We start from the raw sequence: 19,172 nt of genomic DNA on the forward strand, positions 1-19,172 counted from the left end.
AGGACTCTCAGTAAACTTGAATTGACAACATGTTGATTGTAAAATACACATGTAGATGCTGAAATGGAATATAGAACAAGAAAAAGACATACAATTATATGTCAATATTTATATTTTATTTATTTTATATTTATCAAGTAACTAAATAATACTGAAGCATTTTGTAAAAATGTTTAATATATTTATATACATATATATATATAAAATATTTTTATTTAAACGTTAATCAACTTAAAGTTATTAAAAACATTTATCTTGGGGTGCATATATTTATTAAAAAAAAGTAATTTGTTCAGATAACCATATTAATAACACCACGTGTCTACATGTGCCAAATTTTATGTAATATTGCCACTCAGCGCTACGTTAACTTACCTCACCCAAAATGTTTTCCTAAAGCTCCAAAATATTTTTGTTGCACCCCATAGTTACGGTTGCCTTGCCTTGGTGCATTCACTCAGAATAATGCTTGGAAATGTAGTTTATTTCCAGAAAATTCAAAAGTGGGTCAACAGCTGTTGTCTCGTCTAAAACTACAAGTCCCATAATGCACCGGGGCTCAGTTTTTCCGCCGCCGGGTTGGTTCATGTTGCCACTGTGAGGGACATTGGATGACTTTGTGCCGTGTTTAGCCGGGGTATTCACCTTAGCTCATTGATTTTGACGGGAATAGATCGTCAACGCGATGGAGGCTCTTATTCCTGTCATTAACAAACTTCAGGATGTTTTTAACACAGTCGGGGCGGATATTATCCAGCTGCCTCAGATTGCAGTGGTGGGAACGCAGGTAACGTTAATGTTTTAGTTGCGATTTCCATTCAAATTGAAACAGGTTTATGGCAGTGTCTCAAAACCTAGTGAGGTACCTACCTAGACAGCATTTTAGGCCGCGAAAGTTCGGAATGGAATCTGAAGTTCGAGTGCGCCTGTGAAGCTCCCTAGCTAGGCAGTTCAATTGTTTTTAAACACAGCCTAGTATTAGCTACATTTATTTATTTACTGTTGCGATATTTTTAATACAATGTTACATATGGTAAGGTCAACGACAAATAAACGAATGTCGCATTAAATATACCGAAAATTAAGACAATAAAATCCAAATCTGCAGTGGGCTTTCAAATAATGCTATCAGCGCTGTCCAGCTAACTAGCGTGCTAACGCAAGTCCTCGCTTGTTTCCTCATTCCTATTTCAATAATTGACTTCACAGGCATATTATGTGAAAATTCATACTGTTAGGAATGTGTTTACGTTTAAACAGTATCAGCAATATCACAAAGTGAGTTTTAGGGTTGTGTTGAGCTCAAGAAGCTAACACAAGAAGAGATGCGCCACAGTCCGTCTGAACTTGACAGTTCTGGCAGCATGTTTGCACTGGACAGCTGCAGAGCTCACTGTACCATGTGTAGAGTAGAACTACGGTAAAAAAAGATTGTGGATCTTTTCCATCCTGACATTACACAAGATATCTGCATCACGTCGTTATGGAAGTATTGCATACTTGATAGTGTTGTAATATAGACCTTTAATGGAAGTAAACCAGAGGCTGACTCAAGAGGAGTTTCCTACTCTGCCACACACACTTAATGTACAATAAGTTTAAAGAGTCTTAAAGCAGGGACTTTTATTGACTTTTATTATATCCTTAAGAGGATATAGCTGTCTGGGTGCCCAAGAAAGTTTTCTTAACCCTGTAAAGTTAGACATATAAAATTAAAAATAAATAAAGTTTGCATGCGTTTAATTTTTTGTATCATATCGGGCTTTTATGGCTCATAAAGGAATATGAAGCTCACATTTGAGGAGGGGGAAAAAAAAACACTTCAATTTTATCCAGAGGCCCAAACTGAGCAAATATATTTATATTATTATTTATATAGCTAAAAAATAGTGGTAGCTTGTAATGAGATTATTTAAAACAGTATAACAGACCATTAAAATGCATAATAATATCAGTTGTCACTCTGTATCTCCCAGTAATATGTCTTAAGTAAGATGATATTTAAATGCTTGGTTTAATAATTAAAGCTGTAGTTTTTATTGTTGGGCAAAACATAATGCAATACAGTACAATGATGATTAAGGGATGAAAAGATAAACGTTTCTCAAGTTTTCTCAAAAATTACAATTACACTAAAAGGCTTTTTGCATTCTGAAAACTATAGACTATCAGTCAGATGGCAGAAGGATTGTAGTAGATTGTGTATAACAGGTTTTTCGACAGTTTTGGTCATGTCGATAATTTAGAGGCTTTAGAAGTTCAAATATGATGCAGTAGGGTTAAACTGTCAAAGCACTGGTTTGATCAACAAACTGAACTTTTAGTTACTTCAATCATATTTTTTTCTTAACTAGGCCTAAATGTTCAGAAATCCAGGTATATTTAGTCAGTACTGACTTGTTTGTTTTTGTGGTTCATCTCAATCACAGAGCAGCGGGAAGAGTTCAGTGCTGGAGAGTTTAGTTGGCAAAGACCTCCTGCCCCGCGGGACGGGCATCGTCACCCGCAGGCCTCTCATCCTCCAGCTGGTGAACGTAGACTCTGAGGACAGAAGAAAGACCGGCGAGGAGAACGGTATCTGCTTTTTTTCTATTTGTATGTCAGAAAAGCATGAATTAATGACCTGCAGTGTGGATTTAGGAAGTTTCTCAGTGCTGCTTTGTTTCTAATTTGGTTTCTCAATCAATGGTGATGCAGTGGTGTCAAGTGCTAAGTCAAAAGAGATAGGAAAAGGTAGTGATCACAATCTGTGTGCTTATTCCTGTGTGCTGTTTGTTTAAATGTGTGAACTTTAAAAAAACAAAGAATCTAGTTCATAAGAATCCATAGATGAAGCTTTTAGCTTGGGCGTCTCTGCATTTGTGTGGTTTTGGCTACTCTAGAGTCCTATAAAGACGGCATTGCTGCAGTCTAACCCTCTGTCATCTCTCTTTAAACACAGACCCCAATGTGTGGAAAAATGGGCGCCTTTACAAAGGTCTCCTTTTCCTTGTTTTTTGCCCTTTTGCTTGTGTTGAGCAGCTTTGTGTTTTTCCTCATCCTGCTCCCATTATTTGATTATAAGCTGTGGTTACGCTGCCAATGCAATGGCTTAGCTTAAACAACCCCAGACTGAAGAATTTAGCATACAATCCAGTTTCAGTTTCAAATTTGAAGTGGTGAGTATGAACGATTTGGGGCCTCTAAATGTCTGTTTACTTACTAATAACAGTCATCGGTTGCTATTTGAATGTCACCATGTAGGAAAGATTTAAAGGCTTTATTAGGACAGTGTGTGTTAGAATAAGCTAGGTTTGCTGTGCTACCCACAATGCACTACGCTTGGCCTTTGTTTTGTAGCAGTTTTTGTTTAATTTGCTGTACTGGTGCTTTTGAAAAATGTTGTTGTGGAACAAAAGCCTATCCTACTTAGCAGAGTAAACTCTCAGAAGAAAGTGAAAGTTTATATAGGTTATGTGACCCAGTATTGTGTCATTCATAATGTCATTGTCAATGTTGTTTCCCACAGGAGTGGATGGAGATGAGTGGGGGAAATTTCTACACACCAAAAACAAGGTATGGAAAGCAGTACAACAGATATTCAGACAAATAATTCTCAGCTTCATAACAAACGTGTGACCCTTTGGATATTTTAGGTGTCCATTGTGAACAATTTTATTAATTGCATGGATTATTTATATACAGTGCCCTCCAAAAGTATTGGGACAGTGAGGCCAATTCCTTTATTTTTGCTGTAGACTGTAAACATTTGGGTTTGACATCAAAAGATGAATATGAGATGAGAGATTAACATTACAGCTTTTATTTACAGGTATTTTCACCTGGATCTGATGCACAACTTAGAAGATAGCACCTTTTGTTTGAACCCACCCATTTTTCATGTTACCAAAAGTATTGGAACATGTGACTGACAGGTGTGTTTTGTTGCCCTGGTGTGTCCTATTAATTGATTATTCAAACAATAAATAGCACTGAATGTCTGCGCTCAGTTTCAGATCCGTGCAGACTACATTGATAGTTAGTTAGACGTGTAGCCAACATGAAAACCAGAGAGGTGTCTATGGGTGAAAAACAAGCAATTGTGAGAAGATGAAAAATCAATCAAACCATTGCACAAACACTGGCAATAGCAAGTACAACCATTTGGAATCTCCTGAGGAAGAAATAAACCACTGGTGTACTAAGTAACACACCTCAAACGGGAAGATCAAGGAAAACATCTGCAGTTGATGACAGAAACATTGTGACAGCTGTAAAGAAAGACCCTAAAACAACTGTTAGTGACATCAGCAACAACCTCCAGAGGGCAGGAGTGAAGGTATCACAATCTACTGTTCGCTGAAGACTTCATGAACAAAAGTACAGAGGCTACACCAGAAGATGCAAACCACTCATTAGCAAGAAGAATAGGAGACGAGCCTCAAATTCTGGGACAAGGTTTTATGGACTGATTTTATGGACCAAAGTGATGGAAAGGCTAAAGTTTGGAGAAATAAAGGATCTGCTCATGATCCCAAACATACAAGCTCATCTGAAACACAGTGTACACAGGTGTACATTATAGTACACATTACACAAGTAATGCAATGGCTTGGGCTTTCATCGCTTCTTCTGGGACAGGCTCATTAATCTTCATTAATGATGTAACACATGATGGCAGCAGCAAAATTAACTCAGAAGTCTACAGAAATATTTTGTCTGACAATTTACAGAAAGATGCAACCAAACTGATTGGGAGATCCTTCATCGTGCAGCAAGATAATGACCCAAAACATAGTGCCAAAACAACAAAGAAGTGGAGGTTTTAGACTGGCCAAGTCAATCTCCACACTTAAACCCTGTAGAGTATGCATTTTACCTGCTAAAGAAGAGACTGAAGGGAGTAACCCCCCAAAACTGAAGGAGGCTGCGGTGAAAGCCTGGAAAAGCATCACAAAAGAAGAACGCAAAAGTTTGGTGATGTCAATGGGTCACAGGCTTGATGCAGTTATTGAAAGCAAAGGATTTGCAACTAAATATTAAGTCTTTTTCACTTTAATCTATGTTAATTCTATCTGTTCCAATACTTTGGGTAACATGAAAAATGGGTGGGTTCAAACAAAAGGTACTATCTTCTAAGTTGTGTATCAGATCCAGATGAAAATACCTGTAAATAAAAGCTGAAATGTTAATCTCTCATCTCATATTCATATTTTGATGTCAAACCCAATTGTTTTCAGTCTACAGCAAAAATAAAGGAATTGGCCTTACTGTTCCAATACTTCTGGAGGGCATTGTATGTAAACATATTTTTTAGTGAAAAGTTTCCACCTAAATCACATATGCACATGAATTTGGTCTATTCCAATTCCATATAAGGGAATTTCACACAAACCTGCAGTCACTCTCAGCAAACATACAATGCTCTCTAAATATTTCAGCTATAAGAATATGTAGGAAGTTCCTCGAGCAATGTCAGGTGTGCTGTCCTCAAAACCAGTTCAAATTCAATAAACAGATTTTAAACTGATTACTGTACATACTGTATGTATATTTAAGATGTATATAAGGCCACTTAAAGCTTTATACTGTTTGCTTTGTATACAAGTGGTTTCAGTTGTTACTAAAAAATTTTGGTAAATTTCGAATCAATTTTAGTATCAAAGTTATTGATGAATCATGTTTTTAGAATTAATGTGTATTTAAGATTATGTATGTATGTATGTACGTACAGTATCTCACAGAAGTGAGTACACCTCACATTTTTGTAAATATTTTATTATATCTTTTCATGTGACAACACTGAAGAAATGACACTTTGCTACAATGTAAAGTAGTGAGTGTACAGCTTGTATAACAGTGTAAATTTGCTGTCGCCTCAAAATAACTCAACACACAGCCATTAATGTCTAAACCGCTGACCACAAAAGTGAGTACACCCTTAAGTGAAAATGTCCAAATTGGGCCCAATTATCAATTTTCTCTCCCCAGTGTCATGTGATTCGTTAGTGTTACAAGGTCTCAGGTGTGAATGGGGAGCAGGTGTATTAAATTTGGTGTTATCGCTCTCACTCTCTCATACTGGTCACTGGAAGTTCAACATGGCACCTCATGGCAAAGAACTCTCTGAGGATCTGAAAAAAAGAATTGTTGCTCTACGTAAAGATGGCGTAGGCTATAAGAAGACCCTAAAACTGAGCTGCAGCACGGTGGCCAAGACCATACAGCGGTTTAACAGGAGAGGTTCCACTCAGAACAGGCCTCGCCATGGTCGACCAAAGAAGTTGAGTGCACGTGCTCAGCGTCATTTCCAGAGGTTGTGTTTGGGAAATAGACGTATGAGTGCTGCCAGCATTGCTGCAGAGGTTGAAGGGGTGGGGGGTCAGCCTGTCAGTGTTCAGACCATACGCCTCACACTGCATCAAATTGGTCTGCATGGCTGTTATCCCAGAGGGAAGCCTCTTCTAAAGATGATGCACAAGAAAGCCTCCAAACAGTTTGCTGAAGACAAGCAGTCTAAGGACATGGATTACTGGAACCATGGCCTGTGGTCTGATGAGACCAAGATAAACTTATTTGGTTCAGATGTTGTCAAGCGTGTGTGGTGGCAACCAGGTGAGGAGTACAAAGACAAGTGTGTCTTGCCTACAGTCAAGCATGGTGGTGGGAGTGTCATGGTCTGCGGCTGCATGAGTGCTGCCGGCACTGGGGGAGTTACAGTTCAGGGAGCCATGAATGCCAACATGTACTGTGACATACTGAAGCAGAGACTGGACCGCAGGGCAGTATTCCAACATGATAACGACCCCAAACACACCTCCAAGACGACCACTGCCTTGTTAAAGAAGCTGAGGGTAAAGGTGATGGACTGGCCAAGCATGTCTCCAGACCTAAACCCTATTGAGCATCTGTGGGGCATCCTCAAATGGAAGGTGGAGGAGCGCAAGGTGTCTAACATCCACCAGCTCAGTGATGTCGTCATGGAGGAGTGGAAGAGGACTCCAGTGGAAACCTGTGAAGCTCTGGTGAACTCCATGCCCAAGAGGGTTAAGGCAGTGCTGGAAAATAATGGTGGCCACACAAAATATTGACACTTTGGGCCCAATTTGGACATTTTCACTTAGGGGTGTACTCACTTTTATGGCCAGTGGTTTAGACATTAATGGCTGTGTGTTGAGTTATTTTGAGGGGACAGCAAATTTACACTGTTATACAAGCTGTACACTCACTACTTTACATTGTAGCAAAGTGTCATTTCTTCAGTGTTGTCACATGAAAAGATATAATAAAATGTGAGGGGTATACTCACTTCTGTGAGATACAGTGTGTATGTGTGTGTGTGTGTGTATATATATATATATATATATATATATATATATATATATATATATATATATATATATATATATATATATATATATTTAATCTTAACATGTTTGTAAGGCCACCAAGAGCATGTGGTTTGTGTACATGTGGGTTCCTATGTTTTTTGGGGATTTTTGGTAACATATTTGATTACAAAAGTTATTGATGAATTATTGTGAAAGTGGTTATATAAAGATATCACAAACAATTAATGAATGAGACCCAGTGTCTCAAGACATGTTTAAAATGGAATCATCCAACTCTTTAAATATATCATACATCATATTTGAGTAAATCCAGGTGAAAAAGATGCTGTTACATCAAAGAGACACTTCACAGTATTGTTTTATTAAGCCATTCTGGCTGTCAGATACATTTATGTGCTACAAACAACAGTGCAGTGAGTTTGTTTGGTTTTATAGTTTGATGATAAGCAGATGAAGAAGAACAAGCCCTTTAATTCCTGTTGGTCCAAATGATCACAGGATATATTCTCAATGTGGTCTTGAGTGTAGATGCATGCTTTGTGTTCACCTCATGTAACATTAATGCCATTCCTTGGTGTGTTTTTCTCTTTAATTTTATGGAAGTTTTGAGTCTTTGTGAAGCGAGATATCATGATTGTTAATATTGAGTCTCTGCCTTTTAGATCTACACAGATTTTGATGAGATTAGACAGGAAATTGAAACTGAAACTGAAAGAATTTCTGGAAATAACAAGGTAAGGAAGAGTCATAGTTATATGAACTAAATCAGATGATGGTTTATTTTTTAAACCTGTATGTGGACTACCGTTTAAAAGTTTGGGGTCAGTAAGATTTTTTTTTTTACAATGATGCATTAAATTGATCAAAATCAAATGTAAAGATTTGATAGATTTCTGTTTAAAATAAATGCTGTTCCTTTCAACTTTTCAGAATCCAGAAAAAAATATATTACAGTTTCTACAAAAATATTAAGCAGCACAACTGTTTTTAACATTGATAATACTAAGATGGTGCAACAAATCTACATATTAGAATGATTTCTGAAAGATCATGTGACACTGAAGACTGGAGGAATGATGCTGAAAATTCAACATTACCATTACAGGAATAAATAAAAAAATTTAAATGAGTTCAAATGCAAAAGTAATTTGAAATTGTAATGATATGTTACAATATTAGTGTTTTTACTCTGTTTTTGATCAAATAAATGCAGCCCTAATGAACATAAGAGACTTATTTCGAAAACATGAAAATACCTTACCAACCCAAAACTTTTGAACTGTAGTGCAGTTTCTATTGACATCTGCAGTTTAACAAATACAGAATGTTGTGTCATTGTTTCACAGGGGATCAGTGATGAGCCAATTCACCTGAAAATCTTCTCACCACATGTTGTCAATCTCACGCTGGTGGATCTGCCTGGCATCACAAAGGTGTTTTATTCAGAAGCTTAGCTTGACCTGTTTAAATATTTCTTTTGTGGATTATTTTTTGATGCTGACACTGATATATTCATGTTCAGGTCCCGGTGGGAGACCAGCCTAAAGATATCGAGCTGCAGATCCGCGAGCTGATCTTAAAATACATCAGCAATCCCAATTGCATAATTTTAGCTGTCACTGCAGCGAACACTGACATGGCCACCTCTGAAGCTTTGAAAGTGGCTCGTGAGGTGGATCCAGACGGTCAGCATATTAACATTTAATTTGGTCTGCTTGTGCATTTTTTGCACACAATGTCTGTACCTTTCAGTTTGTGTGATGTGCTGTTTTTCCACATAGCTGTATGATGCAGATTTTTTTTTGTGACACAGCATTTGAATTTTTTTCTTTTCTGCTATTAGGTCGCAGAACGCTGGCTGTAGTGACTAAACTAGATTTGATGGATGCTGGTACGGATGCAATGGATGTTCTCATGGGCAGAGTCATTCCTGTCAAACTAGGACTGATTGGAGTGGTTAACAGGTACAAAAAAAGATAAATGTTTATTAATATGGCTGTTTTTTATTATATTAATAATTTTTAATAATATATATATATAGAGAGAGAGAGTATTAAATAATTATTTAATATATATTAGGGCTGTCAAAGTTAATGCAAATTCATTTTAATGGCACAAATTTTATTAACGCAGCGTGTATTTTCTGTTTGACATGTGGCCTAGCCCGTACTACTATAGTTGGAGAAATGGAAATGGATGGAGATGCTGACAGTGTTGTCAATTTAGCAACTTTTCAGACCACTTTAGCAACTTTTTTTTTTCAGAAAGCCCCTAGCGACCAATCTTTATAAGGTTTGCCCTAACCTTATTTAGTTTCTGAGACTCGCCGGAACTGCCACGTGAGTGCGAGGTCTTTTTTTCCCCGCTGCGCACAAACCTCTTTCTCTCTCTCTGTGCGTCTGCTCTGTTCAGCGAGCGGCTGAGAGGAACAGCGCTTTTCGTTAAAACAGATATCATGTTGCTTCTCTAATTTAACATGCAAGTACAGCCGAAATCACAGCACAGCTATTGTCTTTATCTTATGTATAGCCTATTTGATTTTATCAGACGATGGCTGGATTATAAATCAGGATTTTTGTGCAGATTAACATCTTGGAAGGGAGAGCTGATTATTTAGTCCTAATGGGTCACGTTTTAGTCACTATTTCATATTTATTCCATTGTCTGACAACAGAAATGGTAAAATATATCAATGAAAACAGTTTTATTGAGAATTTAGCTGCATCAAAATACAGTAGGCTTATGTGGCCACAGAGAGGCAAACAAATGTAATAATAAATAATAAATGTGCATTTTGCATGTTCGGAAGAAGTGAGCTGCCCTGTCCTGCGAAAATGTAAACAGGTTTGTGTAAGTAAATTGCTCCGTGCAAAGAAAGAAGTAATGGGAACCTTTAATACTTTTGTTTGAACCCACCCATTTTTCATGTTACCCAAAGTATTAACATGTAAGTCTTCTGCGAACAGTAGATTGTGATACCTTCACTCCTGCCCTCTGGAGGTTGTTGCTGATGTCACTAACAGTTGTTTTAGGGTCTTTCTTTACAGCTGTCACAATGTTTCTGTCATCAACTGCAGATGTTTTCCTTGATCTACCCGTTTGAGGTGTGTTACTTAGTACACCAGTGGTTTCTTTCTTCCTCAGGAGATTCCAAATGGTTGTACTTGCTATTGCCAGTGTTTGTGCAATGGTTTGATTGATTTTTCATCATCTTCTCTCAGCTTCACAATTGCTCATTTTTCACCCATAGACACCTCTCTGGTTTTCATGTTGGTTACACGTCTAACTAAATGCAGTCTGCACGGATCTGAAACTGAGCGCAGACATTGTGTATCAGATCCAGATGAAAATACCTGTAAATAAAAGCTGAAATGTTAATCTCTCATCTCATATTCATCTTTTGATGTCAAACCCAAATGTTTACAGTCTACAGCAAAAATAAAGGAATTGGCCTTACTGTTCCAATTTTTTTGGAGGGCACTGTATATATACAAAAGTTATAGTTTTTTTCTGAAAAAAAAAAAGACAAAATGTCTTCTTACAGGAGTCAGCTGGACATCAATAATAAGAAAATTGTGGCAGACTCCATCCGTGATGAGCATGCCTTCCTGCAGAAGAAATACCCCTCCCTTGCCAACAGAAACGGAACCAAGTATCTCGCCAGAACATTAAATAGGTGAGAGTTTAAGCTTGAAACATCACATTTCATTAATTTTACTGAGCATATCTGCTTTTTGAAGTATTCAAATCCTATATTTTTCCCACTAGGTTATTGATGCATCACATTAGGGACTGTCTGCCAGAGTTGAAGACACGTATCAATGTTTTAGCAGCTCAGTATCAGTCCCTGCTAAACAGCTACGGTGAGCCAGTGGAGGACATGAGTTCCACCCTGCTGCAGCTCATCACAAAGTTCGCCACTGAGTACTGCAACACTATTGAAGGAACGGCCAAATACATTGAGACCGCTGAACTGTTAGTTCCCCTTTTCTTCCACTCACTCAAATAAAGCTGTTTGATTTGCTGTATACTCTACCATTGAAAAGTTTGGGGTTGGTATGGTTTTTTTAATGTTTTTGAAATAAGCCTTAATGAGCCTAAGAGACTTATGTTTGATACAAAAACTGAATTATTATGAAATATTATTACATTTTAAAATATATGTTTTCTGTTTTACTATATTTCAAAATGTAATTTTGATAAGTTGATCAATTTAATGCATCCTTGTTGAAAGTATTTATTTCTTTCAAATAAAAAAATCTTGTTGACCCCAAACTAGGTGGTGTTAGTGCTAACCATAGTTGTTTGTTCTAATATTTTAGGTGTGGTGGGGCAAGAATTTGTTATATTTTTCATGAGACATTTGGTAGGACACTGGAGTCGGTCGATCCTCTTGGAGGACTTAAAACCATAGATGTCCTCACAGCTATTAGGAACGCTACGGTAGGTTTTGCAGTGAATATTTGACTCCTGCATCCTTTTTTATAATTTGAATTTAGTCCCGACTGTACTTGTATGGATATGAAATAGAGACTGCAGGCAGCTGTGCTCTGCATTGAGCTGCCATGTGCTGCAGGTTTCTATTTTAGCAAAACTTCTTTGAGGAACCTTTCATTATTAGAGTGATTTAAAGAGGCTCTTGTGTAACACTGTAGAGCTAGATAGTGTGAGGCATATATTTCTGTAGTTTGTAATGTAGATGTTGTGTTTCTACAGGGTCCCCGTCCTGCTCTGTTCGTGCCTGAGGTGTCGTTTGAGTTGCTGGTGAAGAGGCAGGTGAAGCGTCTGGAGGAGCCCAGTCTGCGCTGTGTGGAGCTGGTGCATGAAGAGATGCAGAGGATCATTCAGCACTGCAGCAACTACAGCACTCAGGTAGACTGATCAATTGTTGGTCTGCATATACATGTTGTTCTTTGCCTGTTGCATCATGTCTCATCCCCCCATCCCCCCCTGATTGGGCATCCCTGGGCTATAGCTTCTTATATTTTTTATTCTTGTTCTTTTCTAAATACTGTTAAATTGAAAGGATTTGTTGTAGAATGAGGGGGACTAAAATAGCCTAGCTATGTTTACGGTGTTTATTATAATGTTTGTAAACATTTCATGTCGGCATTAGGCCTATTTCTGAATGAAATAATAAAATGCAACATACTCGCGTATGTCGCATTTTATTATTTCATTCAGAAATAGGCATTTTTAGAAAAAAAAAAAAAAAAAACTTTTTATATGCGCAGCATATTTTAACCATGCAGCAAACATTTTAAAATATTTTGATAAATTAGGCCTACTGAAAAAAAATAAATGACTTTTTAAACCGTTTAACTGATTGTAATAATCGGTCAAAATTCTATACGGTCGGTTAACGGTTAACCGGTTAAAATGAACATCCCTACATCCAACACTCAAATATAATTGCTGATACTTAAAATGATTAGTTTATCAACATTTTTAAGTTATTGTTTTTATTTGTGTTTATTAGTTATTATATTGTATTTAATATTATTATAGTTTTATTAGCATTGTTTTATTTTGTCATTTTTATTGATTGATATACCGTTATATTCTTCTTACTACTATTATTATAGGTTGTTTTATCATCATCTTTTTTTTTGTGACTTTATATTAGTTATGCTAATAAATATATTATATTATTATATTATATTAATATATAATTTTTATATTATTCTGTATTATTAGTTTCACTAGTATTGTTTGATTTGTGTGTGTGTAGTTTAAGTGTTATTATTATTTTATAATTGTTTAATTATAAATATTTTAGTAATTATACTAAGCTGATTATGAAGCTAAAGAGTACAAAATTAAATGTTTATTGAACACATTTTTCTTGAACCTTCTCTTATCCAACATTTTCTTCATCCAACAGTCAAATATACTGCTGGTACTTAAATGATTAGATGGTTTTATCAGCATTATTTAAATATTTTGCAATTTTATTTTGTTTTTTCTTTCCTAGGAGTTGCTTAGGTTTCCAAAGCTCCACGATGCCATAGTAGAAGTGGTCACTTCTCTTCTCAGGAAGAGGCTACCAGTCACCAATGAGATGGTTTGTTTGTTTGTTTTTCTCTCATGCTTTTTATGTGCAAGTGTATCTTTTCTAAATGAGTGTTTACGCTGTGCTCCAGGTTCACAATCTTGTGGCGATTGAATTGGCTTATATCAACACCAAACACCCAGACTTTGCAGATGCCTGTGGGCTCATGAACAACAACATTGAGGTTTACAGATATTTTATTGATGATTTAATTTAGATTTCTGACTGAAATCCATTGATTAGAACATATTTCAGGGTGAAGTTTATTCTTTTTGTCTTCATAACAGGAGCAGAGGCGTAACCGAATGAGAGAGCTTCCCTCAGCGGTGCCCCGTGATAAGGTATGATGTTAAATCATCAGGGGATATACGCTTATTGTATATTTTTAACACAAAAACGTGACGGGCTGCTATTTGCAATGTTCTTTTTGTTCTCTTTTCCTCTCTAGAAATGAGTTTGTTTCATAAACCAAAGTCTCCAAAATTAGTTTAAAACCTGCTGCCTTCCTCTCTAGCTGACTAGTCTCTTCTCTTCCTGTCTCTCTTTGTAGTCCTTAAAAGGTCTTGGTGGGCAGTCAGTGTCGCCCACCGAGCAGCTGCCTGCTGAGGGCAATGGCCCTAAGGTGTGTGGCGCCCCCTATGTGTAGGGGCAAAGCATGGAGTTGATTTTCAACCCACTCAAACTGCTCCTCCTGACTGCATGGTCACCAGCCTCTAAACTGACAGCAGATCACGTTTTTGCTGTTCAGTTTTGATTCTACTCATCAGGAATGTGTTTAATCCGTGAATCATTCGTTTTTTTATTTAATATTCAAAGTAGAAAAATTAGAAAACGGCTCCTTTTTAAAGAGAAATTCAACTTAAATTTTCGTTATTCGTTCAGGGGTAGAAAAATGAATAAACAGCTTGAATATTCGATTTCTACACGTGGGCAGGAATTAAACTCCCCTTTCTGCTGATTGGTCAGCCGAAGATCAAAGCGTGCTGTCATCAGTTCTGCTGCAGTATCACGCAGCTGAATAATAGTCCTCAGGTGCTGCAGTTGTACGGCATTTATTGCAACTACATTTCACAGCAGCTTACGCCACGCACAAGTGCATATCCTTTTGCGATATGAATTATAATCATTATAAAACTCTAACATTAGGCTATTTAATATCTGTTGTCTATCGGTTGTCAATCAGAATGATAGTTTTTGCATGAACATTATAGGCCTATATATACCCAAGCCAATTTATTATTCTTTCCTTTTTGTCTTTGTGTTTAAAATATTTATTTTGAAACGAATTAATTAATTAAACAAACAGATTTATTGGGTGAGCAGGATGACAGCCGTCATATCATACCCGGCCTGCCATACCCAGCTGATGCAAAGAATAGAATTTATAGAAATTCTAGAATTTCAGAAGAAAGCCCTGTCTAGACTCTGCTCCGGTATGAGTTGTGTCGAGCTATTCATTTGTCTGTTTGTTTGATGAAAAAAGATGAAATGTAGCTGCGATGAGTGCATTACAGAGAAAGAGGTTTTCAGCATATGTGGACTTGCTTTGTCTTCATTTGCTTAGTTGCACTAACATAGTTTTACTGTTCACAGAAGCACTAAACTAAGCTTCTTGTGCTACAGCAGCTGAGGACTATTATTCTGCTGCGTGATACTGCAGAAGAACTGATGACGGTCACGGCACGGTTTGATCTTCGACTGACCAATCAGCAGAAAGGGGCATTTAATTCCCGCCCACACGTAGAAATCGAATATTCAATCTGTTTGTTCAAGCTGTTTATACCCTGAACCAAAAACGAAAATTTAAGCTGAATTCTCGTTCAAAGGAGCCGTTTTTTCATTTTCTACTTTCAATATTAAAAAAATAAAAAATGAATGAACGAATGAGACACGGATTGTGTTTGCTGAGTTGATATGAAGGTTGATTTTAAAGACCCTGGACAACTGCCGCTGTTTTTTGCCGTTGTATCTTTTCTTTTCAGTTTAAGGCCAAAATTGGTGTTTCATGTGTGAACCATTGTATGCAAACTAGTTTGAAGCCTAAAAACTAGTGGTCGACCGATATTGTTTTTTTGATTGCCGATATCTTGGAAAGCAGGGTGGCCGATGGCCATTATTTTAAGAAATTTTAAATCATTTGAAAATGGATTAAAAAAATAAATGTGTAAAATAAACAATTATACTTTAGATGACAAAGTATTGTTCACAAATAAATAAATATTTAATAAAAATATCATTAAAAAGGAAGTAAACACTGTAACCAAGAGGGCACTCAGTATTCTGGGATGTTTGTGTGCATTGGGAATCTTTTTTTTTTTTTTTCAAATAAAGCCAAGGTAACACTCATTTTACATACAGCACACAGTGAAAATGACATGAATATGGCAGTGGGCATAAGCTTAAAATGCAGCATAATTTGAAATCACGAGTTTAAAGTTTGTCGATCACGCGTCTCCAGTGAAGCTGAACTCTCTCCTCCTGTCCGCATTCAATTCACACGGACTGACCGTCACACAGAGAACATGCGATCATGCAAGATACAAATGCACACTTTATAAGATCTCACAGCTGGATTTGACTAAGTTTGCAAGGCTTGTGAAATTAAATGTTCATTAGTCATTCAAAGATTTGTTTAAATGATATAAATGCGCATTGGCTGAAGGCAAACGAGAAACTATTATAATGTTTGCCCCTTTCTATTACTAATAATGCAATTATTATAATAAAGCAATCATTATAATACTTTTTTGTATACCTTTTAATTCCTTTGTTTAACAGTTTAACAGATCTGATTATTAGACAGACTTCTATCCGTATTATACAGAACTGTTAATGATGACAGCGAACATGGGCTTGACAAGAGGGAGAATGTGAGCACTCTGTGCTCAGGCGCTGCCGTTCTCCGCGCCGTCAAAATAAAAGTCCCATTTCGAACGCATCGGCCAAACAGAAAACTTATCGGCCAATGCCGATATTTGAAAAATGCCAAATATCGGTCGATATATCGGCCTTGGCTATATATCGGTCGACCACTACTAAAAACAATATGTAAAACACCAATGGACTTCATTGGAAGGTGCATGAATCACTAGTGGGCGTTCAGTGTGGTGGCGTTCTTGTTTATGTGTGTCAGATGGCTGGAGGAGCTCAGGGGGAGCAGGATGAAGGAACGGGGACCTGGAGAGGCATGTTGAAGAAAGGAGACGAAGGCCAGGACGAATACAAGAATAAACCACAGAGCTCCATCCCCGCCAGCCCTCAGAATAGACATGCAGTGAACCTACTTGATGTGGTGAGTCCATAAAACACAAATACATTTGATTATGCCACAGAAATGACTTAAAACGAGTAAATAAACACTGAGAGCACAACAAGTGTTTGTGCTCTCTTTGAGAGGCATTTGCTAACACGGTCACAATGAATTAGTGTTGATTTGTTCTGATCTTTGGCCAGCCTGTGCCGGTCGCCCGGAAACTGTCTGCTCGTGAACAGAGGGACTGCGAGGTCATAGAGATGCTCATCAAGTCGTATTTCCTCATTGTCCGTAAAAACATCCAGGACAGGTAGATGCCATGTGAATTAGTTTCTGGTTTCATGTTTTAAGCAGGTGACTCATTCTGTTTCTCTGTCTCTGCAGTGTACCAAAGGCTGTGATGCACTTCCTGGTCAACCATGTGAAGGACAGCTTACAGAGCGAGTTAGTGGGGCAGCTGTATAAACCCGCCCTGCTGGACGACCTCCTCACAGAGTCAGAGGACATGGCCCAGCGCCGCAATGAGGCCGCAGATATGCTGAAGGTAACGGCAGCAATAATAATCTGAATAATTAATAATAATGTATATTAAAGTAAACATTTTTGTAATTATATTACTTTAAAATAAATATTTATTAATCTAACATGTTTCGTTACAATGTAGTCGTTACATGAATATTAATGATACTGCTAGTAATTTACTATTAAACAATATTAATGAAATAATAATTAACAATCTATAATTAGCAATAATAATGTATATTAATTAGCCTTTACATGAATATGAATTTAATAACGCTACAAATAATGCTTCATTATTTAAGATTAAATAGTAGTATTAAATAATTATATAATTAGTTATTTTGTATTAATATAAAATGTGTAGTGATGCAGAGTAGCCTTTACATTACATTAATATTATTAATTGTTAATAATAATTTATTATTATTTAATAGTGTGTATAAGTAAAATGAATAATAAAAATGCATATTAATGAGGCGTGCGCCGATCTGATATTCATTATTGATTTCGCTCCGATACTGGCATTTTCTGCCGGATCGGTGTATCGGTCAGGAGACTGTATTTCAAGTGTTCTGAAGACGTTACATAGTTTAATGTGAGGTACAGATGAATATTTAAGTCAAGTTCACGTAAAGTCTTCTCTCCGCTGTGGCTGTGTCATCCTCTATTTAGCGTGCCGCGTTCGCTTACTAGAGTCAAGACGGTGAAACTCTCTGCAAGATTATGAAATGTTCCTAATATTATACTTGATCTGTAAATAAAAGGACTTTATTTTCATGCTGTTTTCAAAATCGTGTTGGTGTCTGTTAGATCACAACACTGAACTAGAGAGCACTATGTTCTTAACGAGCACAGCAACTGAAATTGAAAACTGCTAAAAGAAAAGGCTCAATAAACTGTTGCACATATTTAATACACTGCATTAATATCTCTTCTTTGTGCTTTGAACCTTTCTATGTGGAGCTGTGACTGTTGCTTCAAGCGCATCATTCTGCGCACGGGATGTTTAGTTACTTGCATTAGTAATGCAGAGTATTCTTTGCATTAATATTATTTGTTAATCGTGAATATTATTTTATCATTATTATTATCATTAATTATATAATATTATATAATAGCATTACATTTTGTATTTACTATCATTACTTATTTTTTTAATCAATTAAAACAATTAATATGAATGTAGATATTAATATAATTTTATATTATTTGAAATTGTGTTGTTTCATCATATTATACGATAAGAAATGTTCAACTATTTTAAAACTTGTATCCTCTCTTCCCTTAGGCCTTGCAGAAAGCCAGTCATGTGATTGCCGAGATCCGAGAAACGCACCTGTGGTGAAGTCCTGCTGATGTACAGCCCCTTTCCCCTTCATTCGAACCCTGTGGTCTGCGTCAGCCGCATCTCTCTTCTGTCTGGATTTCACAGACAGCCAACTTGAAAAATGCACTGTGTCAGTTAGTGTGTATTGAATATAATTGTATGTACTCAACGGACTCTTCTTGAACTACACTGAGGGCAACACATATCACGTCACACCTGCACACCTTCCCATTCACTGATCTCTCTCATATATGTAAGCTACGCTGCAGATAATGTGTAGCCTGTTAAAGGACTCTGTGTCCCTGATCTAGCCTCAATTAAAGGTAGTGATTCAAACAAATCAAAGGGTTTGTCATGATGTTGTGGCTTCATTTACGACTATTGGTATGATTGGACATTTGCGAAGGTGCACTCAGTATTTTTATGTATTTCTGTTCGATATAGTGGTCAACTACAGGCAAAGTTTTGTTGTGGTTTTTTTTTTAAAGAATTTAGTGTGAAAATAATTACAGGGGCTACTGAGATAAAGTGAGAAGCATTTGACGGGTCATGTGATCTCAACTTGGTGGCCCATATATAAGGGTGACATGCTCAATGTAAATAAAACCACTTTCATTAGACTGTTGATAGTGAGTACACATGATTTGAAACAAGCAGCACTCATCTCTTTTGTGTAAATGTATAAAA

The 19,172-nt window shown here is 36.9% G+C and overlaps 1 protein-coding gene across 6 annotated transcripts; it reads left to right on the top strand.

The window, feature by feature from the left end:
• Positions 1–551: 551 nt before the first annotated feature.
• LOC306866787 (dynamin-1-like protein) lies at positions 552–19,103 on the top strand. 6 transcript variants are annotated; one of them, XM_079412138.1, is made up of 20 exons: positions 581–787; positions 2,430–2,574; positions 2,698–2,733; positions 2,942–2,977; positions 3,509–3,555; positions 7,994–8,065; positions 8,678–8,764; positions 8,854–9,016; positions 9,175–9,295; positions 10,876–11,007; positions 11,100–11,306; positions 11,654–11,774; positions 12,048–12,203; positions 13,306–13,395; positions 13,475–13,567; positions 13,671–13,724; positions 16,517–16,675; positions 16,837–16,946; positions 17,021–17,180; positions 18,447–19,103. In XM_079412138.1, exons 1-20 carry the CDS (start codon positions 686–688, stop codon positions 18,501–18,503), a joined length of 2,148 nt encoding a protein of 715 aa, XP_079268264.1. In that variant the 5' UTR covers positions 581–685; the 3' UTR covers positions 18,504–19,103. The 6 variants fall into 6 exon arrangements, with proteins under 6 accessions (XP_079268269.1, XP_079268267.1, XP_079268265.1 ...); XM_079412142.1 differs by lacking the exon at positions 2,698–2,733 and adding an exon at positions 13,934–14,005; XM_079412143.1 differs by lacking the exons at positions 2,698–2,733; positions 2,942–2,977 and adding an exon at positions 13,934–14,005 and having other exon boundaries at positions 552–787.
• Positions 19,104–19,172: the final 69 nt, after the last annotated feature.

The sequence above is a fragment of the Barbus barbus genome (assembly GCF_936440315.1).
Source record: "Barbus barbus genome assembly, chromosome: 48".
Taxonomy (NCBI): domain Eukaryota; kingdom Metazoa; phylum Chordata; class Actinopteri; order Cypriniformes; family Cyprinidae; genus Barbus; species Barbus barbus.

Bases quoted from the DNA above. Each gene is read 5' to 3' on its own strand.
- LOC306866787 (XM_079412142.1), top strand. From the start codon at position 686: ATGGAGGCTCTTATTCCTGTCATTAACAAACTTCAGGATGTTTTTAAC. The intron at 3,556-7,993 runs GTATGGAAAGCA...TCTGCCTTTTAG, and splicing joins TTCTACACACCAAAAACAAG to ATCTACACAGATTTTGATGA. The intron at 9,296-10,875 runs GTACAAAAAAAG...GTCTTCTTACAG, and splicing joins CTGATTGGAGTGGTTAACAG to GAGTCAGCTGGACATCAATA.